General features: G+C 49.4%; 2 protein-coding genes across 2 annotated transcripts in view; both read left to right on the plus strand.

Annotated features, from left to right (window-relative positions):
- LOC132473619 (ocellar opsin-like) overlaps positions 1–699 on the plus strand; it is a 4,372-nt gene extending 3,673 nt beyond the window's left edge. Inside the window, 3 exon segments of the mRNA XM_060073826.1 lie at positions 5–215; positions 217–459; positions 461–699. Coding sequence (XP_059929809.1) covers positions 5–215; positions 217–459; positions 461–541 — 535 coding nt within the window. The 3' untranslated portion in view covers positions 542–699.
- A 947-nt stretch (positions 700–1,646) lies between these two features.
- Positions 1,647–23,398, plus strand: LOC132473620 (vitrin-like). The gene is given in 26 exon segments (XM_060073827.1): positions 1,647–1,849; positions 7,181–7,257; positions 7,875–7,940; positions 8,329–8,485; positions 8,835–8,968; positions 9,366–9,443; positions 9,796–9,963; positions 10,568–10,615; positions 11,033–11,065; positions 11,161–11,211; positions 12,260–12,328; positions 13,578–13,643; positions 16,703–16,777; positions 17,061–17,126; positions 17,703–17,765; positions 18,632–18,694; positions 19,673–19,720; positions 20,469–20,534; positions 20,745–20,892; positions 21,386–21,486; positions 22,234–22,401; positions 22,404–22,459; positions 22,855–22,888; positions 22,891–23,057; positions 23,059–23,217; positions 23,219–23,398. Coding segments are annotated over 25 exon segments (2,298 nt in total). The 5' UTR covers positions 1,647–1,849; positions 7,181–7,223.
- Positions 23,399–23,542: the final 144 nt, after the last annotated feature.

A 23,542-nucleotide genomic window follows, 5' to 3' on the forward strand; every position in this document is an offset into this window, starting at 1 on the left:
AAAGTAGCATTCGCTCAAGCCTGATTATGGTTGATGCTGACCGCTGTGGCTCCTGTTTCTCCCGTCTCCAGGTGTCCATCGTGATCTGCACAGCGTTCGTCTTGGCCTGGTCCCCCTACGCCGTGGTGTCCATGTGGTCCGCCTGGGGCTTCCAGGTTCCCAACACCACTAGCATCATCACCCGGCTCTTCGCCAAGTCCGCCAGCTTCTACAACCCCGCTCATCTACTTTGGCATGAGCTCCAAGTTCCGCAAGGAGGTGGCGGAGCTGATGCCGTGCATCCGGAGGAGCCGCGAGGTGGTGCGGCTGAAGCACTTCCAGACCCTCGGACCCAGAGCCGAGGCGGACCCGGGGGGAGCCCTTCGTGTTCAGAAGCCTGGGAGCAAATACGCCGTTTCCGAGCCGAACCCGAAGAACCCGTACGTCGACCAGGGGGTGACCGGCCCGCCTCCGAACCCGTGCCCTCACGCGAAGGGAGGGCGTCGGCGGCGATTTGCCCTCGCACATCGAAACGTCACAATACTGGTGCGACAGACTTTGAAAGATGGCCGGCGCCGCCCGCCTTGAATATTTGACTTGGAATAAACTTGAATTACACTGTACTTGAATTATAAAAAAAGGCAAACATTTTATTCTGTGGTCCCGCCAACACCGACAACCTGTGTATGTAAGCCTTTTAATAACGACATTCCAATCCTCGATCGGTGATTCACACACGCCCTTTTTGCGCAAGTTTTCATTCGTCATTCTGGGGTGTTGCCCCCCGCCCCCCCCCCCCCCCCCCCCCCCCCACACACACACACACACACGCACACACACACACACACACACTCACCCACACACTCAAAATAGCATTGTGCGCTTATAAATCATATGCATTGTGTTGTTTAGTGGTGCTTGCACAGTTAGCCATAATGCAGGCAAATTAAAACGTATCTTTCTAGTTCAAACTGCAGTCTGTAATCTCGGTGAGTTAAATGAAGCATGACGACATTTAGACGCATGAGTCACACAATGTCACGTGATCCTCCTCCCAGTTGTTCTTTCCTTTATCCCACGCCTGTTGCCCAGCAGCACTTTTCATACTGAAGCCGTTCGTTCCCAATTGGAAATATCATCTCACTTATGTGCTCCACACGTTTAGTTAACGGATGCATCACGCAGAGTCCGCGGTGTCCTTGGCACAGTGACATCGAGCAAGCATCCCGTGCTAAACTACTGCAAGAGCAAGGCTTGTGTGAGTGCGTGCGTGCGTGAGTACATGCATGAGTGAGTGAGTGAGTGGCATGTGTGCGCAAAGTTTGTATACATTGATCAGACCAAGGAATTTAAAATCTTGGTTTGCTGTAAAACTCCAGGAATGCGTTAGGCCTACGCACCTGGAGAAGCATTGCGCAACAAGGGGGTTTGCAAAAAAACGCAAAACATGCGTGTGTTAATCAACTAGCCATAACGTCACTCGTTAAAACACCGACGCTGAAAAGTTCCACCAAATGTTTGAATTTGACATGAGCAAGCATCCTCCACTGCTCGACCTGGGCCGAGCTCTGCAGGCCAGCGGGAGTGTGCGCTCAGAGTGGGGCGGGCAGAGGGAGGGAGGGGGGGGGGGGGGGGGGGGGGTGGGGGGGAGAATGCTCTGCCGTGGCCCCATCCCGTCCACTGGCTCCTAACGTGCGCTCCTCCATAACTCCGCTCAGGCAGCACTTCTCCAGGTCCCACTGAAGGAGACCAGTGATAGTGCACATGCCTGATCATGCACATTGCTCCTCACATGAACGGAGAGCATCGATTCTGAACACCGCGCTGCCGGGGAATTGTTGCTTTGGGAATTTGTTTTGTTTTTACATTGCCAGGTAAGTTCGCGTCTCTGTTTTTTTCAATTATTATTTTATTTGTGTTTTATTGCACTGATATTGGCTGCTGGATCTGCGCTGCTCACGTTTAAGTAGGCTACGAGGTGGAAATCGAAGTTTACTTGGAGTGGGGTTATTTTCACCACGTTGTTGAGGAATCGTCAAAGATCTTAGAAGCGATCTGGTATGTGATGATAATAAAGCCTTAATAAACGTGTTTGCGACGCATAGCAAACCAGTGGTCCATTTAAAACAAAAAACACACAGAGGTTGGCAGAGAGCCAATGAAATCCTCAAATAACCTTCTAGAAATGGGTTTATTGCCCCGAGTTCAGGACGCCCCAGACGTCCCCAGCAGAGCCTGACTGGAGGGGCTTCCAGCTCAACGCTCCCTCTCCCCTTCTGGTTGTCCCAATCTGTGGAGGGGACGAGTGTGTACATGACAGCCTCCCCCTTGAGTAATGGTAGGGGTAATTTAAACCTCATTATCTTTATGACTATAATTATCAGGCTTTCCTCTTCATCAGAGAAGCATATCTGTCAATGCTGCATCATGACTTAGAAATTAATAGGAGACACCAATTCTCCACTTTATGTTATTAAAATGGACCTATTGATAATCTGAGGGATTCTCCACCTACAACATGTCCAGCAGCAATATTCAAGATACGGCTTGCAACACAGGCAGTGCCAGGTTTTAAAGTAACGCCGGTGTTATGCCTGATAAACAAACACAGCCTCAAATGAAAAGACTGTGCAGGGGATTGACCCTGTAGAGACTTGTTGGGTTTTCATTCAGCTCTGATCTGTCCAATAATTCACAGTTGGCTTGCTGCTATAGAATTTTAGGCCATGCAATGTGTGTACTGGCACCTGTGAACACGCTCAGTTGTGTGTTACCGGCGATTAAGGCATGGCACCAATCACAAAGTGCACGACTGTCCAACCAGAGTTCGCCAATAGGTAATGTGCTCACACAGCACACTATCAGGAGTAGAGTATACAGCCTGTCAGGATTTGACGACCGTGCTTCCTTCCCTAAGCCCCCCCACTCTCCATGCACCTCGACGAGGAATGCAGTGCTGCTGAAATGCAACACTGAGTTAACCTAAAGTTAAAGGGGAGGGAAAAAAACTCAAATGAAGTTGCATGAAATGAGATCTACGCTCCCGGTTGCATTTTCTGGTCTTGTTTTTACTTGTCTTATGTAACAATATGCACCATATCACATCACACCACAAATGTTGAATTTCTTTGAACTCCAAACAGAGCTCACCATAGCTATCGTATGTCTCGGTCTTTGAAACACACCTAGAACAACTGCAAGTCATGTTTCGCACTCACCACCCCCCTCCACTACCCCTCACCTCACCACGTAAACATTTGGTAAAAACAATGCGTTGGCCTACTTTCATTAAGGGCAGATTTTGCCCAGCTCTGTATCAGATTTCGGCCAGTCATGTTAAGTTTTCCACATAAAGCAAAGAAAAACACACACACACACACACGGGCTGAATCACTCACTTCAGGGCAGACTCACAGCCCTTGCTTTGTGCACAACAACTTCCCCTTGTTTCATTCTCAAATTCATTTTTTTTATACATTTCTTTGCTGTATGACACACACTTGTAGCAAACGATGTGCACAATGAAACCAGTTCTTGTCACACCATCATCTCTGGTGTCATTCACAGCAAACGAGGCAACGGGATAGAGTTTCATTCATGCAGGTAGCAAAGGGTAACACACCAGTACGCCCCAAGCCATTAAGGCAGGGGTCTCAAACTCGCGGCCCGGGGGCCAATTGAGGCCCGCGGGATGATATTTTGTGGCCCCCTACTTGACATCAAAGTCTGATGTTGGTGCGGCCCGCGCATTCTGTCAAACGCACATTTTTGCTGAGTGGCTTGCCACGCTATTTTATCACTTGTGATAGGGTGACCAGATGTCCCGGGTTTGCCGGGACAGTCCCAATTTTGAGTTGCGTGTCCTGAGTCCCGACAAAAGCCAAAGGATGCTAAAATGTCCCGGTTTACACCAACCACTATGAAATGTCCGCTGTTGTCAGCGATTACATAGCCAACGTGATCTAATAATAGCCCGATCATTAGCTTAGACTGGGTCAGTTGTGCTCCTTTTTTCTGTGGAATAATTGATGCGGCCCAGCCTGACCCAGACTCTACCTCCAGCGGCCCCCAGGTAGGTTGAGTTTGAGACCCCTGCATTAAGGTGTCTGGGGTACAGCACAGGTGTGTCTGGCCCTTTCCACCAGATTTACAACGCAAATACAGTACGTGACCCTGCCGTCGCACCAGCGCACATCTCGATTTACGTGGATCAGCGGATGCCACTGTAGACGCCCGCACATACCGCGACAAGCGCCATCCATCTAGCGCTGCCTGAGTGCTGTGGGTTTGTCTGATGTCCGTCTTCACACGATGTTCTGACGCTGTTTTTTTTTTTTTTTTTTAAATCGACAGAACTGAGAGCTGTGCCCTGGCATGTCTGCTCGCCATCCATTGTGTGTTCGGAAGCTTCAGACGCAGTAGATCTATGACCGTGGAAATTGCGGCACACACGCCAACAAGCACGCACACAGACACATGCCCTTCGACATGAAAGGCACAGCAGAGTTATGAAGTGATTGCGATCAATCTTACCTACAACTGATGCAGGACGTTGGGATGGGGTGTGTGTGTGCGTGTGCGTGTGTGTGTGTGTGTGTGGCGGATTCCCCTTAAAAGGTGTTTGACAAGTGGTTGATGTGAGGCCTCAATTCATCCAGTCGGAGACTGCTGACTCAACCACACACACACACACACACACACACACACACACACACACACACACACACACACACACACACACACACACACACACACACACACACACACACACACACACACACACACACACACACACACACACACCCACCCACCCACCCACCCACCCCTTCCCGCCGTCACCCTGCCATCTGCCCCAGCTTGTACCCATCATGGGTGCATATTGTAGTCTCGTTGCAGCGGGGATTCAGCTTGTCAAAGCACACCGCTGTGGAAAAAGCGGTGTCAACGCTTAGAAAGTGCACCAGAGGGCTTTATTACGAACGCTTTGAATGCAGCGCGTTGGAGATGGACGTGTTCACTCACCTCAGGGTGGTGGGGAAAGTGAAGCTACAGGAGTGGATCCCACCGTCGGCGGACTCAAATGATTACCAGCGGTGGGACTGTTGGGGGAGCCGGGGTACGACACATGCGGAGCGTGCAGACATGTTTTATGAATCTCATCATCATCATCATCCTCGTCCTCTGATTAAATATTTCCACTTCATCTGATGGTACTACCGCCCCACCACCACCACCACCACCACCTCCACCACCTCCACCGCCTCCACCGCCCCTCTCCCCGACATGGCCAGCACGGGGCCAGACACAATGTCCCTCTCAGTGGGTGGCATGGCATTCCATTGTCCAGGGGGAGACTTCAGTCATTACCTCGCAGGCGATGAGTTCTGCCCGGGCGCCCTGGCACACACTCTGAGGCCGGCCCTTCTGACCCGACCCCCCCCTACCCACCCACCCCCTGCCCCGCGCCTGGCAACGCTAGCCCTCTCGAGCCGCTGCTGGGTTTGTGACGGACGTCTGGCATCAGAGGCGGAGCTCCAGTGTTCCAGTGAAAGCTCCTCTGCGTTATTGCTCTCGCGGTGTCATTAAGAGGGCTTGTGGTGCGTGACATCAAGGTGTCTGTCTCCGCAGGCGCCCGGTCTGTCCGGCTTCATGTTGACACAGGCTCCTCGGTGGGGCTTCATCTCTTTGTGTGGGATCTCTCTGTTGACTGTGCACGTTTCACTGTAAGAGCTTGTCTGTTTGTGTGCGGTAACTATAGCGCCTCCATCGCATCTCGGCTTGAGGAACTTCCAGATGTAATGAAAATTACAGTTCCCGGTTTCCGATGACGAGTGATGTGTCGGTTAGATGAAGCACGTTGGGTTTAACCCGATGGTCTGTTTTTTGAGATTGAGACATCAAATATTTAGATTTTGGCTTACTTTCTTGCGAAATGCTGCACATGAAGTTCAAACATGTCGTGTCTCAGATTCTATCAAGATGTTTACGGCCTTAAGTGTAGTGGAACAGCAAGCCAGGTCTAATAACAGTAGACACTAATGGAAATCAAGATGCACTGCATGTGAACTCATTTGATATAAAGTAATATTGGATCAGAAAACAGAAAAGCACTGTTGTAGCATTAATAATAACAACTTATCTAATTCACTTCAACTAGCTATAAGCAAGAGGAATCGGGGAGTCCAGGTCGAGTATAGATGGAGAGTTTTTATTGCCACCTGCAAACGAGAGACAACAAAGCCGAATGGTATCCTCGAATACACACTACTGAATGAATCCCGGACAGCTCCTTATATCCCTGATTCTTACACCATACAAAGTTGGACTTTCATCAAATATAGAATTTCCCATCAGGGTCATACTGTGTGGATGTCAGCATTCTCTTATGTCTTCTGAGTCCCAATGTGACCTTAGAACATATATTATCCTTATACAAACAGAGATGATGCACACGTGTGAATGTAAGCATTGTCTTCAGAGAGTACATCAAAATGGGAGTAGACTGGACTCTCTGACTGATGTGCCACATGGCCCATCAGATGGGAATGAACTGGACTTACTCACTGGTGTCACATGGCACATAACATCTAGGCTAAAGGTGATCAGCTCTTTTCCACCATTAAAGTATATATATGATATGTAGGCCTAATAATAATCATAGTTTAACATAGAATGTAAGGTTAATTTCTACCACAGCACAAGCTGATAATGTTACACGTTTGTACTTCAAAAGCATCTACCGTACTTCGTCACAATGTTAAGGTTACTTTAGCATCACTTTTGTGCCAAAGCATTTGAATTGCTTTAGGTTTTATAAGGATGCAACACAAGAGGCTCCATCAACCCAGAAGTTTCTTTCAAAACAATTGTTGAATTAAAGCGATGGCTGCAGTTTCAAACTTTCTAGAGGAACTCCTATGGCTCAATGAGAGGATGGAAGACTAAGATACAAATCGTTAGCATTATAGCATAATTGCCCAAGTCATATTTTGGCCAAATTGTAACATCTGCCCGACTCTACTCTCCATACACTGCTGGTTCATTGTGCCTCATTGGCTATGTCTATATATTGGCTACATCTGGTCGAACGTACTGTTACAGCAAAAATAAAAAAATCCTATGTCTTTTTCAGTTTTTCAGAAAAATTTTGAAATATGACTTTGGCAATTCTGCTCTAAGGCTCTCTCTCTCTTCCTACTGTCAGGTTGAATCAGGACGTCTCCCTGATCTTCTGAACCAGCACCATGATCAGAGCACCTGTCATCGCCATCGGCCTGGGTAACGTCTCTGTTCATATCCTTACTCCCTCTCCCTCTTTCATTCTATAGCTCTCTTTGTCTCTCTCCCCCTTTTTCATCCTATAGCTCACTCCCTCTCTCTCTCTCTCCCTTTCATCCTATAGCTCACTCTCTTGCTCTCTCCCCCTTTCATCCTATAGCTCACTCTCTCGCTCTCTCCCCCTTTCATTCTATAGCTCACTCTCTCGCTCTCTCTCCCTTTCATCCTATAGCTCACACTCTCTCACTCCCTCTTTCATTCTCTCCCTCTCATCTCTTTGTCTCTCCCCCTTTCGATCTCCGGGGCTCTCTATTGTTCTCCCCCTGACCGCACAGCTCCCCACACATTACAGTGTCATGTTGTTTGGCCGGGCCACAACAAGCAAACACGTCTGAATGGTGTCCCTGTGGATTACACAGTCCCCTCTACGCATGTCTTCATAACAGGGCTGAATCCATCACTATTAGCTGCTTATTATGGTGGGCAGCGGATGCCAACCGAACACACAAAGCCTCTGCGTACAGTAAACACGCCGGCAGTCGTGTTACCTTGACTACTGTTGCATGAAGCCATCTTGTCCCCCCCCCCCCCCTCCAACCCCCCTTCACCCCCCACAGCTCTCCTAGTGTCTTGTGTTTGCTTGGCCAAGCCCAACGGATCGAAGAACAAGAAGCCGAAGCAAGGTACGCGTGCGCACGCACACGCACGCACACGCACGCACACGCACACACACACACACACCCCTGTAACCCCAGGTTCACCCCTGTATTGTATTATCCACCATCACGTCCATCCTGCATATCGCTTGAGGTGCTCCTTTCAATCAAATGCAGTTTTTAATAAAAAATGGGCCGGAATCCATAAGCCCCAGTGGATAAAGAGCATGCCAAGCATTTTCTGGTTGTTCTATAAAAATATTTTTTATATTAGATAGATGTTCATATCACCATCTGAGACAGGGGGGGAAGGTTAGGTGTCACAACCCTGCTTTACCCACTGGACCCCCCAGGATGGTATGATCCGTGACCCCCCCCCCCCCCCCCCCCCCCCTCCCTGTCCGTCTGTCTCCAGTGGTTCCAGCCATAGAGTGTGATGTCCGAGCGGGGAAGGTCAACCTCCCAGAGTTCATAGTGAAGTGCCCCTCCCACTGCAAGGAGTCCAAGCAGCAGGTCTACGGCACGGGGGTGTTCGCCTCCATCTCCAGCATCTGCAATGCGGCCATACACAAGTATTGTGTTCATTCTAAATCTCTATTTAAACCTGCACTATGTACGTTTTTACATAAGCGGCCTCTAGTGGCTAGAGTTGGAGCTACAGTTGGAGATGTATTGATTTCAGAAAATCGAATATAAAACTATTTATAGAGGATATTCACTGGATGGACTGACTCGTGAATGGGCCCTGTTTTATTCTTGGGAACATTTCTAGTTAGGATACTTGTTTTAATGGAGTAAATATTTGCAGTAGAAAAAGCACATACTGCAGGTTTAAGTTCTCATAAACGAGGTTCATGGGTTTTTCTTGTTGCGTCGTATTTTTGTGTTGGTAATGAAAGCTCTCGCTCTTCTCCCTCTCAGTGGGATCATCACCAACTCTGGGGGGAAGGTCATCGTGAAGAAGATGCCGGGGCAGAATGTGTACAAGGGCAGCAACTCCAATGGACTTCGCTCTCTCTCCCTGCCCAAGTGGAGGGAGTCCTTCGTTCTCTCAGGTACCCGACAACAGGACACACAACATGTCACAAAATGACTATTAATATCTGATATTAATTCAAAACTCATAATACTAACCCCAATACTAAAACAATGAATGCAACTAATATTACAATCATAATAACATGTACTCATTATACTACGATATCACTGTGCACCACGATATATACACACTTACTGTATGTTGTACATCCTAGCACTTGAAAATAGTACTTGGCATCGTGTAGCATCTTATCCTAGCTATCTTTGTTGCATACGGGGAATGGGTTAACCTAGTGATTGTTAGTGCTTGCACTTGGTTCTATGAATATCCTAACTGTACCGACAGCGATATATTGTTTTTCTTTCTTCTGACAAATGTACTTTTGACAAATTGTTATCATTGCTGTGTTTCAGTGGGGAAGCCAAAGAAAGGAGTGATCTACCCCTCCACCCTGTTCTTCACGCCCTCCAGACCAACCTACGTGAAAACCAGTGAGCAGTCCCACCCTTCACTTGAATGGAATTTCCCCGGAAAATATGAATAGGGGAAAAACACACCCGTGTACCTGACAGAACTCGACACATCACGTTTTGTTACAGTTCAAAAGATCACTCGTTCGGCTTTGGCTCCTTGAACTCTCTCCAGGCGTGAGCAGCCATGAGCTGGTTTCCAGGAATGTGAAGAATACATGAGCGTAGCGCTGTAGCTCTATAGCATCGTAGCTCTAATAGCACCGCAGCTCTAGAAAACCGTAGCTCTAGAGCACCATAGCTCCAGTGTTTCCCGCTCTTGTTTCATTGACGTTTAATCTGCATCGCCCGCGCCCTCCTCCATTCGTTACAGGCCAGAAGGAAACCACGACAACGATAGCTCCCGAACCCATCACGACCACAACGCCAGTCCCCACCACCACCACCACCACCACTCAAGCCCCCACCACCACCACCACCACCACACCCCTACCCACCACCACCAAAGCCCGCACTGCAATCCATAAGATCAGGGATGCAGGTAGGAGACAGATCTATGATGGACACACAAATGTGACCGTTATATTTGTCACACCCACACATTTTAAATGTTATCTACATACATGTGGATTGGATCCATGTATGTGATGGGAAGGATTGCGTATTCATTTGGATACAGAAATAACAGAAATGATCACATGTTCTGATTATCATCTGCAAAGAGACGATCCAATAGTGCCAATCCAACCAGAATGATCCACTTCTGTCTGTTTGTCAGCTTGAGACCTAATGACTTCCCAACTGACAACTGACAACCGGCAGTCTCTCAATTATTGCTTTGGCAGCTTTGTCGTGAAACCTTCATTTGCATCGATAGAGAGGGGAAGGAGTTGGACAAATGGCCTCTAGAGCTTTTCCATTTGACCAAAAAACTCCTGAACCATCAAATGAAAAGCTCACCATGCCTTGTTTGTTTCTTTGTCTGTTGGTCTGGTATATTTATCTATACCCAAGACCAACATGCTAATGTATAACAAACCACATGTTCTCTCTCTTCTTCCTGCCCACCTCCCATCCATCCACCTCTTTTCTTCGTCTTTCCCCTCCTCTTTGCGTGACTGTCTCCGTCTCTCTGTCCTACCCAGGCAGCAGCCACCCCTATTTTGCCTCGGTGGCCGCAGCTGCTAGTTCAAGTAAGTGAAGCCAGCAGGGGTCTGGTGGCTTGGTCGAGGCAGGATGCGGTGGTGCTGGCTCAGGGGGGTGGGGGAGGGGGGGGGGCTTTGCTTAGCTGGTGGGCCTGTTGGTGGTGGTGGTGGTGCAGGTGGTAGTGGGGTTAGCCCAGGGCAGCCACGGTGCTCGTGGGTGAGGTGAACAGCAGTAGTGCTCTCACGCTAGTCCTACGGGACTGTGGTCTGTCAGCGTCGGAAGGCACTTGGGTTCAGTTGGTTAAAAGAATGAAACGCGTCTGAATTCATTTTACGGATGTTTTTTGGGTTAACAGATGGTGGTAGTTGTCGAGGCCTGTGTATGTTGTGTGTAAACATTACAACAAACGAGTGTATTTTCCACTTAAATTCGCCCACCTTGTGTTATTCTCGACACTGCTGTAGGGCAGACTCAGACCGGCAAGGCGACCAGTCAAGGTATGTTTACATTCTCACAGACTTTAAAAAGATCTTGGGAAACTGTTATGACTGAATATCCCGTAGTATAATAACGAACACGCCTGCGTTTCTAGTGCTCAGAGGAAGTGTCTATCCGAATAGATTCCCAGCACGTGTAAATCAAGGTAAACACTGCTTTAATTATCCTGATGCATCACTTTCGTTTATACTATGTCTGCGTTTGGATGTAGGGTTACATACATGCACACTCACCCATAACTACACAACACATAAAAATACACACACACACACACACACACTCGCACACACACGTGCATGCCAACACACACACGTGCACAACGTTGAACAACACACATCTAGAATACATATTTACACATGTACTCACGCTGCCCTGTTCTCGCCGGGCCAAACTCTTTAGACTCTGCATGCTGTCTCTGTTGCCTGCTGCTGCACAGCGCCATTACTTTGACAACACCGCGCCATTACTTTGACAACACCGCTAAAGCCAAGGGACCAGAAGGCTCCAGCAGAGCCTGTTTTGTTTCAACGTATTTTGTTATCTCTAAAAGGAGAATCCTTTGAAATCTCAGTATTCAACACGATGGAAGGACGAGTGGAGGTTTACGTTGTCAATCTAGAAATGAACTGTTGGAGGAAGGGAGCATCAAATGTATGTTGTTTATCTTAGTGTCTCTAATATTTCCACCACAACACCACAAATTAAAGGGGTGATATTATGCCATCAGGTGTGAGTGTGATCAGCCATTACAAGCCGTTTGAAAGTCCGCCCAGCTGTATGATGGATAGCCGAGCAACATTTGCCACAGTAAACTTGGGAGGCTGGTAGACTGATCTGTCCAGCATACATCTAGGTGGAAACACTAAAACCACACTCACACCTGGTGGCATAATATCACCCCTTTAATCATGTTCTCAGCACCTTTGTGTGGATAGTGTTGTTCGGCCGGTCTTTGGCAAAGAGTAAGCCGTCTTCTACAACTGCAGCTCTATGCTACTAACACCTTGTACTCTGCTTGTCGCACGCCATTCATACAGACGCGTTGTTTACCAGCATCACGGTCACTGTGTGGGATGACCTCCTCTGTTTATTACCTTGCTGTCTCACGATGTGCTGTCATTGTGCTGTCATTGTGTTGCATTGTGTTGTATTGTGTTGGAGTGCATTGTGTTACATCTCTCTTGGGGTCGCAGGTCTGCGCAGACCTGAGGCGGGGGCAGGGTCCACTATTCGAAGGCAGCCCATCGCTCCAGTTGGCACAGGTTAATCTTTGATATGCACTCACACACAAGCATGCATCACACACACACACGCACACACGAAAACATACACACCATTAGACACACACACACACACACACACATAGAGAGACTGAAAAATATGAATCACACACATGTAGGTTAAGTGTGGCCGTAAAGTGATGCACACGCTCTGAAAGACAAACATGTGACGCGCGTGTGGATTTCTGTTTGCAATACAGGCCCATTCACACGCACATGACCGTCAGGGTCTGGGAGTTGTGGGTCTCGCGGCCCCCCCGGACAAACACAACCCAACAAGTGCTCACTCGGACATGTATGCACGAGAACCGACTAATTACCCACATGCCGCTGCTAGGAAGTACACATGCACACCAATACTAAACATGCAAACAAACACAGAGACCAATACTAACATGTACACATGCAGACACACGCACAGACCAGGACTCATTTGTACACATGTAAACACACAAGTACTAACCCGTACACATGTTCACAAACAGAGCGGTAATAACATTCTCACACACACACACACACACACACACACACACACACACACACACACACACACACACACACACACACACACACACACACACACACACACACACACACACACACACACACACACACACACACACACACACCAGGTCAAGGTCAATAGCGGCAGGCAGCCGGGCAGCAGATGCTTGTTTTACTGGGAGAGAGTGAAAGCAGAGATCCAGGAGCCCTCCGGGGTTTGACCTCTGACCCCTCCTGGCTCCTGGCCGTCACCGTGAACTTGTGATCTCCATCCACTCATGGCATTCCTCCCCAAAGCCTCTGCAGGTTCACACACACCACCCATCGCCCCTCGTCGTATTCCTGTATTCATATTCCGACCACTACGATGAAAATAACTACAGTATGTTTTAGGACCTGCGAATACACCGCGGTGTGTGATGTGAAATCAAACCGCGGTTGGAAAAAGCTTTTGATTGCTGGGGTAAATGGTGAAGCAGTGGGGCATTGCATTGAGACGATTGAAGCCTCTGCCCCAACTTCATCTCTCTCTCTCTCTCTCTCTCTCTCTCTCTCTCTCTCTCTCTCTCTCTCTCTCTCTCTCTCTCTCTCTCTCTCTCTCTCTCTCTCTCTCTCTCTCTCTCTCTCTCTCTCTCTCTCTCTCTCTCTCTCTCTCTCTCTCTCTCTCTCTCTCTCTCTCTCTCTCTCTCTGGCTCTCTCTCTCTCTGGCTCTCTCTCTCTCTAACAGCCTTTAACAGGGTGCAGCCGGCCCCAGCAGCAGAGCGGATCCCCAGCGCTGGCCAGGCCAACCCCGGTAAGAACCAGCAGGCTCTGGATGGGGGAATACTATAAACAGTGTAGGAGGATGTGAGGCGGAGGGAGCACGACCTGCTGCACCCCAAACACAGACCCTCGACAGGGGATCCCTGAGCTCATCAACCAGGTTCAAAACACATGATTATCGAGAATTCACCAGAACAAACCTCTGTCTGAGGCTGAGGTTAAACGGTGGAGTAACTTGAGGGGCCAAACATGTGAGCTGTGATTGATGCATCAGCGAAACACAGGACACGAGACGGCTCAAAGATGAACCAGACTCGTGAGTGTTGGGACACATCACAGCTAGTTAGTGAGTCAGTAGGTCAGTTATTCAGTTGACCCAACAGGGAAATCATTTTCCCAAAAACTTCATCACGAGGAGAGACAAAACTACACACTAACACACATCACACAACTTCAGACAGTTATACCACACACGGTGTTACACAGCAGTACACAATAGTGACAACAACATCAGACAGTAACACCACACACGGTATTACGCAGTGGCACACACTAGAATAGTGACAGGCAAAATCACCACAAGACCTGAGAGTCATGGTTCTCTCTGCGAGTCTCCGTCGGCTCGCTGAGCATCGGTGAACTCGGAGTACAGTTGGCTGCCCCCTCCTCAGATAAGAGCAGGCTGAGTAATGAACTGTTGTCAGTGCTGCGATACCAATCTGGCGACCTGATCTCATTCGCTCCGGCCCTCGGTGGCTCTGGCCCTCGTCGGCTTTGGCCCTCGTCCCTCTGCTCGTAAATGCTCCGAAACATGGAGCGAGATGAAAGACGAAGCACCACGCAGTCCTGTGTTGTTACCAGAGGGAGGGAGGTAGGGGAGGGAGGGAGGGGGAGAGAGGGAGGGAGAGGGAGAAGTCAGGGTGAGGTGGAATGGAGGGAGAGAGGGAAGGATAGAGAGGGTGAGGTGGGAGGGTGGGGGAGAAAGAGGGAGGGAGGGAGGGAGGGAGAAAGGGAGAGAATGACAGAGAGGTTGAGGTTTGGAGGGAGGGAGGGAGGGAGGGAAGAGAAGAGAGTGAAGGCTAGAGAGGGAGAGAAAGAGGGAGGGAGGGAGTGAGAGAGGGAGAGAAGGACAGAGGTTGAGGTTCAGAGGGAGGGAGGGAGAGAGAGGGAAGTCTAGAGAGGGTGAGGTGGGAGGGAGAGGGGAAAGGATAGAGTGGTAGAGGTGAGAGGGAGGGAGAGAGGGAGGGAAGGAAAGAGAGCAAAGGCTAGAGAGGGAGAGAAAGAGGGAGGGAGAGAAGGACAGAGGTTGAGGTTAAAAGGGAGGGAGGGAGAGGGAGGGAAGACTAGAGAGGGTGAGGTGGGAGAGAAAGAGGAAAGGATAGAGAGGTAGAGGTGAGAGGGAGGGAGAGAGGGAGGGAAGGATAGGGAGGGTGAGGGAGGGAGACAAAGATTGCAATCCATGCATCTTTTCTAGAACAGCAGTCTAACCCTCTGATCAGCCTTCCAAGGAATGTTGGAAGGCTGGTCTTGTTGTTTGTGAAACACAAAAACCATGGTTGTCTAAAATAGGTTTGGGATGCCAAAGATACCAGAATCCTTTCAGCCCCGTTACTTATCAACAGTAGGGGTTTCCCCCCCCCCCCCCCCAAGTGGAACCTATGATCCGAGTTCCATTCCATTCCACCATGAGGCCCTCAATACCCACAACAATAAGAGAATAGTATCCCCTTATTAAAGGGTCATCAAATGGGTTCTGCAACATGGAAGCCATGGGCTGATCCAGTTTGAAACCGACTTACCCAAAAGGTGTACAGAGGCCTCCTGGTACCCTTGTGGTCGCAACAATCACAGACAAAGAAAAAGTGGAGATTAACCGGGTGTGTGTTGAAGGTAATCCTCTTAAACCCCCAGGTTCAGGTCGAACTCAACCCCACTGTCTGCTGCTCTCTGGACGGGCTCTCGACCAGCGCCAAACTGCCCTAATCTCTGCGCCGGCCAAGTATACTGTCCCTGGGTTGACACCAGCAGTACAACAATACTCCCACGCTCCACAGTCTCCCAGACCGGCTCATGGCCGGTCAACAGAGACCCTGTACTGTGGCTCCACTCATACGGGAGGCCTGGAGCCCAGGGCTGTATGCTTAACAAGCTCCACGTCCACCCTAAACAGAGAGGTTAATTAACGCGTGTCGCTGCGGGTCAGCTAAAGCCGGCCGCTAAAGTGTAGGGTGCTGCTACGGTGTATGTGTTCGGACCGTTTTAGGTCAACAGGTATTCCGTCGTCTCCTACGTCTTAAGCAACCAGGTCGATGCTCGACACTAAAGTGGGTTTTCCGTCACTGACTGACTGACTGACTGACTGACTGACTGACTGACTGACTGACTGACTGACTGACTGACTGACTGACTGACTGACTGACTGACTGACTGACTGACTGACTGACTGACTGACTGACTGACTGACTGACTGACTGACTGACTGACTGACTGACTGACTGACTGACTGACTGACTGACTGACTGACTGACTGACTGACTGACTGACTGACTGACTGACTGACTGACTGACTGACTGACTGACTGACTGACTGACTGACTGACTGACTGACTGACTGACTGACTGACTGACTGACTGACTGACTGACTGACTGACTGACTGACTGACTGACTGACTGACTGACTGACTGACTGACTGACTGACAGTCTCTCCGAGCGCCTGCGCCGCCCAGAGCCTGAATGCGTGCCCCTGAGCAAACAAAAAGGCAGACAGCAGTGTTGGGATTCCTGTGCGTTTGGGGTTATCTTTCTGCCCCGAAGGTAGGAACAACAGGAGCCGGCGCGCAATTACTGAATTGAAAGCAGGCTGCAGTCCGCGGCCTCAATGCGCGTCTCCTGCTGATGGGTGGGCCCCGGGGGTCGTGCACAATGTGTTTATCCCCAGCGTGGAGACCCTGACAGAGTCTCCACCCTGGGGATAAACACCGACGTGACCGCTCCTGTGGAGATCCCAGATAGGCCGGCTCTGTTGAGTGACAGCCGCTGATGCCTGTAAACGAAACCAGGCTCTCCTCTCTGTCTTCTTCCTGCACAGCTTTTCCGCGACGGGATTGGCCGCCACCCCCCTTCGCACGTCCCGATTGGTTCCCCGGCGCCCGGCGACCGGCAGGTATCACGTCACAGAGGGCGGACTGTCCACCTTCATCATTTAACCCTGCTTAAATCTCCTCTAATCATGTGGACAGGTTAATAGTCTAAAGGTGACCTCGTGTTGAGGTGAACAAACGATAGTTCAGTGCAGCATTGGTAATGTTTCTCCTAGGATTAAGGAGGGTATAAAACATTGTTGCTAGAAGTTACAGTCCCGATCCGGCTTTAATTAGTGATCAGCAGCGAAGCACAAACCCTTCCCTTGCTGATTGGTCGACCCTCTCACCTCACTGTCCAATCAGACGTCAGCTATGTGGCTCCCGACTCTGGCTACAGCTGGGGCGAGACGGACACACCTGAGGCTGCACGTAAGTCAACACCAACCTACTGTCCTACACCTCCCTCCCTCCCTCCCTCCCTCCCAACCCCCCTCCCTCCCTCCTTCCCTCCCCATCTCTCCCCCTGTCCCAGGAGCATGCCCCCCTCACCCCCCATCCCTGCACCCTCGACCCCCTCCATGGATATCTGCTTCTGATACATGTCTGAATGTAAACAAAGTTGAACCTGGTATCCAATGATTGGCTCCGCTCTTTCAGTGTGTAAGTGTGTCCATATGACAGGCCTGGCTCTCGGCGCTGGGGGGCTGGCTAGGGGGGGGGGGGGGGGGGGCTCTGTATGCCTGCCATATGGAAAGGCTCTCCTCCCTGTAATGTATGCCACAGCCGGGATGATACAGCCGGGTTTATTGTTTACGCATGTCAATAAAGACGCCGCTAGCGGTTTAGTAGGCACGTTGGGAATTCCTTTCATTGGTATGGGATTGGTTAGATGTATATAAATTGTATAAGAGAAGACCACATCCCAACCATGAAAATGTGTGGGTTTTTCTCTTCACGGGCAAACTGTTGGGACTACTAATGGGGCTTCACGCCATCCTCTTCTAGCTCGTCAATACAGGCCTGACTTGTCAGAGTATGAGCGCTGGTTTTATAACTATGGACCGTACCGTAAGTGACTTTCTATTTCTTTTACTTGGAACTAACAAACGTCTAGGGGTTGGGTTGTTTTGATGCTGTCCTGACACACACACACACACACACACACACACACACACACACACACACACACACACTCACTGACACTCACTGACACTCACTGACACTCACTGACACTCACTGACACTCACTGACACTCACTGACACTCTTGTTTACTGCGGTGCCTTTAGTATTTCAATACAGTTTGTTGTTATGTTTGAAGCTTTTATTGTTCCTTGTGAATGCATAATTTTAAGGTCCCTTCGAAGGTGAGATCGATGTTATTTTAAACTTAAGTAGGTTTAATTTCCCATGTAAACTTACCCTCCTTCTTTCTCTCCATCCTAACAAAACAACACCATTAAGCACGAACCAAGCTATGTAAATAACATCACGAATGAAGAACCACCACACAACATGTATCTAGTTCCTTAGAACACTACGACGAAGAACAACAGTAACTCAGTCTGCACATAGAACTTGTAACCTGTGAGACAGCGCCACTCATGGTGAAACACTGTCATTGCAACTGTACTTCATGTTCAGAGACTGCACCAGAGGACACCCGTCGGTATGGTTCTTAAGGCAAGGAACATGATGCTGATTGAGGCGGAAGTTTTATTGCAGTGTTTGGTCACTCATTTAAAATCACAAGCGTCACAGCAGAACACACAAACGACTCCGTTAACAAATCATAAAGACACCACAAAGCCCTCTTTTAAATTTCATTCGATGCGACCATATGTCCTGCAAATTGAAGACATTCAGAGTTCAACGTTGATCTTCTGCCAATGTCCAGATGAGTGTACGTGGTTTTGACGGTTTTCTTTATGTTCAGCACCCCGCGCCCCCGACTCAGAAGGCATTCGCAAACCAGCGGTAGACGCAACCCACACCCGAGGTGAGCCGCCGGTGGTGCTGTTATTACCACCAGCCCTCCTCCTGCTGTGCTGCTTCTGAGAGGAAGCCGTGATTCTCTTCTGTATAATTAAGCAGAAGCCGATGGGCCTCTTGTTTGGTTGAATAACCGGTTTTGATTTTAAGCGCCTGTTCCATTTTTGGAGAACAAGCACCCCTCATATTGTTGGTCTACTTTGTGATGCTGGGTGATATTTCTATGAGTCTACTTAATGTTATAAGCTTCGACGTTTAGGTTTGTCGCCGTGAAATTATGACATTTACTCACAAAGCTACAGCTTGTATCACCCAATAGCTAATCAAAAACACAGCGTGTCCCCCCCCCCCCCCACTTTAGATCCAAAACACAACAGCAAAACAAGGAGCAGAAAACACAGACACTTTTTTAGTAGCATACAACAGAACTGAAAGACTAACTAACCAACACATGCTTCAACAATGTGCACCATCTGGGACACTACAATATAATCCAAAAGGAAAGATCTCACCTGGTGTACAGGATAGTTGGGCCTTCCAGGCCTGAGACCATCCGGTATGGTGTGTGTCTTGAGTCACTTCCAAATAGTCTCCAGTTCTACACTCTAATGGAGGAATGAAACGTCAGCAGCAAGCTAAAGCAGAGCTGTTCCAGTCGCCTGCATTTCTTCATGGCCCACCACCCACCAGAGCCCAAAATACCTGATCTCCTTTGTGTACTTCCTGGTCCCATCTGCCCCTCCCACTGTTCGAATTTCCCTCCATTCACTATCACCTGGCTGTAGCTCCGCCCCCAAAACCACTTCACTCCCAAACTCAATGGCAGTGCCTCTACAGGTTATGCGGTGTGATGCGTGTGTCATCCATAAAGAAATAGGCTTAACCGTGCATGGGTTACTTACTGTTTGAACCATATCCACACATAACCAGCAGGCGTGTGTGTATGTGCCTTTCCTGTGCTAATATTGTGCTTCCCTCCATGCAGTGGAGCCGGTGGATTCCTGGAGGCCAGACACTCCCTTGTATGAATCAGGTGAGATGAGACGCCTGGCTCCTTTGCGACTGTTTCCCAGGCTCTAGTTAAAGCCTCGGATTTTACGGTTCAGTCCGAAGAAAATATCCCGAAAACATTGAAACCCAAACAAGGTCATGTCGTTGATCCCTTGGTTTTGTCTTGTAATGGCACCTCAGGCATGCTGTGTTTTGGGGTTTATGAGGACGCAGAGAGGGCATGGCGGGATCAAAAGGGAAAAGTGATTTTCTTCCGACCTTAAGCTCAGCGCAGGATTCCTGGTTATTTGTTCTGCTTAGTCAGTGGCCAATTCAGTCCGCAAAAAACATCCACCCGGCCCATTTGGCTTCTGACAATCACAGGCTGTAAAGGAGTGTCTAAACTGGGCGCTCCACTGGTTATTCTAACGGTGCGCTGGATGAGAATACTCTTCTGGTAAGTCTTGATATCCACCACTTTAGAGGCAACTGGGTTTTCGTTTCCACCATCAATGTGGGAACATAAAATGTGAATGGTACTGTACCAAGTATAAAACTGGCAACCACTGAAATAAAAGTTAACAGAAAGAAAAATAATATTTAATTTGTACCTCAATTTTAGTACTTTATTTTTATCCATAAAGCATTTTTCTTGCGAATATAAAAGCATAAACAAGTGAACCATGTAAGGACATTTGAGGTAAGTATACATATGTGTTGATCCTACTGCTGCATCTGTATACAAGAGAACCCTTCCTGATTCCCTGACACGACCCTGATTTGACCTCCAGGCTTCAACACCCGGGAGCAAGACCCCATCCCTAGAGCCCCAGAACCCGTGTCCCAGGGAGACCCAAGTAGGTCCCGTACCTCCAGCAACCAACCAGAACCTCTCACACACACACACACACACACACACACACACACACACACACACACACACACACACACACACACACACACACACACACACACACACACACACACACACACACACACACACACACACACCAGACCCGCCCCCCTCCCATGCTCACTGAGAACCCCCCCCCCCCTCCCCACTGCAGACTGCAAGGTGGACCTGGCCTTCCTAATGGATGGCAGCTGGAGCATCGGGAAGCGGCGCTTCAAGATCCAGAAGGACTTCCTGGCGGAGGTGGCCCAGGTCATCAACCTGGGGGTGGCAGGGCCCATGATGGGGGTCATCCAATATGGGTAACCAACGCGCTGTACTGTAGTGTTTAACTTCTGCTTGTTGGTCCGCTTTACGGTTAGTGTATGTTAACTAACTGTTTAACGTTAGGTACTGAGGTGACAAGCATTGTCATAGTATTAGGGGTTAGGGCGAGGGTTAAGGTTCGTGTTAGTGGGTTCAGGGTTAACCCTAACCCTATTAAATATTGTATTAATTAATACTTTAGTTAACATGATTACCATTACCTTAGTTAACTTGTGTACACCAGTAGTAAACATGAACACCATTCGTAAATAAATACTAGGCATTAGTTAACTGTTAATTAACTGTTAGTTAATTGTCAGTTAATTTGCATTGCCTGCATTAACTAATGGTTATAAATTGCTTAATCAATGCTATTGCAATGTGTTGCCTTTTTGTTTTATAATTTCTCTGCGTCTCATAGCGCAAACTCACTGAGGTGAATGCGGTGACAATAGGTTTGTGCTGTTTCTCTCGCCTCGTCCCTCAGAGATGACCGGTGACAGAGATCAGCCTGAAGTCCTTCTCCAACTCCCGGGACGTGAAGGCGGCCGTGGATAAGATTGCCCAGAAGGGAGGCCTCTCCAACGTGGGTAAGCGATCGAGCTGCCCTGAGGAACGCCACATGAAGGCTTTTTGACAACGGCTGAAAGTGTGAAAGTGGAAAGCGAGGCGATTATCATGTTTTTACCCACTCGTCACTCACTCAATCTCCACTCACATGTTCTCATGCGAGGACAGAATTATGTCTAAATTTGTTGCGAGGCGCTGCTAAATTACAGCCTAGCTATTGTAAGCAGTGGTTTTCGCCTGTCTAACCAAAACGCATATCTTGGCTTTACCAGCCCAGGGGGTCAGCTTTCAAACTGTAAGTGGTGTTTTTCTGCCTCTCTCCTGGCGTCAGCTTTTATTCATTGGACTTTGTGCCCGTGTCCTAAATGCAGAAGCCTGAAGCAAACAGAGTTCTTTATTTCTGCGCCGATGTCCCTACTAATCAGACGACAATTCCAGTAGTTGTGTTTCGAGTCATACTTGATGACAGATATTTCCCTCTCAGATGGACCCTGCAACTATTCCTTCAGGCTCATAATAAGAGCCTATTGAATGTGTTCCATATAGATCTCAGATAGACTAAGGAAAGACTCCACGTCTAAGATCGTATATAATTTAGCTTTGAGCACGGTAAACAATGTTAACCTGTCCCAGATGTTTCACTTTGAGCATCAGGCTTATCATCTCCACACCAAACCAAAGCCTGCCCCGACAGACATCCCCTGAGGTGTTGGTACTCCAGGATCGGCTTGACCGCGCCGCTCTGCTGCCCCCTTGTGTCTCCCCAGGGAAGGCCCTCTCCTTCGTCAACAGGCAGTACTTCAGCGACAGCAACGGTAACCGGGGGGCGGCGCCCAACGTGGTGGTGGTGCTGGTGGACGGCTGGCCCACGGACAAGGTGGAGGAGGCCTCGCGCCTGGCCCGCGAGTCCGGCATCAACATCTTCTTCGTCACCATCGAGGGCCCGACGAGAACGAGAAGCTGAACGTGGTCGAGGCCAACTTTGTGGATAAGGTACTCTCTTCCTCACTAGGTTTAGAACTCTTCCTCAAGGAGTTTAAAACCCTTCCTCACTGAGTTCAGAACCCTTCCTCACCTGGTTTAGTCAGAAAGTGTCCTCACTTGTTCAAAACCCTTCCTCACTGGTTTAGAAAGAACTCTTCCTCAGGGAGTTTAAAACTCTTCCGCACTGGGTTTAGTAAAAATTCTAAACCCAGGGGTTAAGATCTCTCCACTTGGTTTAGAACTCTTCTTCCGCTGGGTTTAGAACCCTTCACTTTGTTTTAAAAGGAGTTCTGAGACTGGGATTCAAAGATCCACATCCAGACCTAATTCACATGCTCACCAATGTCCATCCGAGCTCACCGTGTGTCCCCAGCAGCCTCAATCACCAACGTCTCCCCCTGCAGGCGGTGTGTCGCACCAACGGCTTCTACTCCCTGCCGTGTCCAGCTGGTTCGCCCTGCGCAAGGCCGTGCAGCCGCTGGTGAAGCGCGTGTGCGACACCGACCGCCTCATGTGCAGCAAGACCTGCCTGAACGCCAACGACATCGCCTTCGTCATCGACGGCTCCAGCAGCGTGGGCACGGGCAACTTCCGCACCGTGCTACAGGTTCGTGGCCAACGTCACGCGGGAGTTCGAGATCTCCGACACGGACACGCGGGTCGGCGCCGTGCAGTACACCTACGAGCAGCGGCTGGAGTTCGGCTTCGGCCAGCACAACAACAAGGCGGATCTGCTGAACGCCATCAAGCGCGTCAACTACTGGAGCGGGCGGCACCAGCACGGGCGCCGCCATCACCTACGCCGCCGACCAGCTCTTCAGCAAGTCCAAGCCCAACAAGCGCAAGATCATGATCGTCATCACCGACGGGCGGAGCTACGACGACGTCAGGGCGCCGGCGCTGGCCGTCCACCGCACAGGTGAGGGGGGCGGAGCAGGGGGGGGGTGAAGTACACGATTATGACAAGACTGACCCGACCTTGATCTGGGTTCGGGTCAGTCTGCGAGCGCGATGTGGTCTCGTCACTGGCATGATGATGACCGGTAGTTAGCCGACACCGGACACGCATGCTAACCCTGTCCGAAGGCGCCC

The sequence above is a fragment of the Gadus macrocephalus genome, chromosome 15 (assembly GCF_031168955.1).
Source record: "Gadus macrocephalus chromosome 15, ASM3116895v1".
NCBI lineage: Eukaryota > Metazoa > Chordata > Actinopteri > Gadiformes > Gadidae > Gadus > Gadus macrocephalus.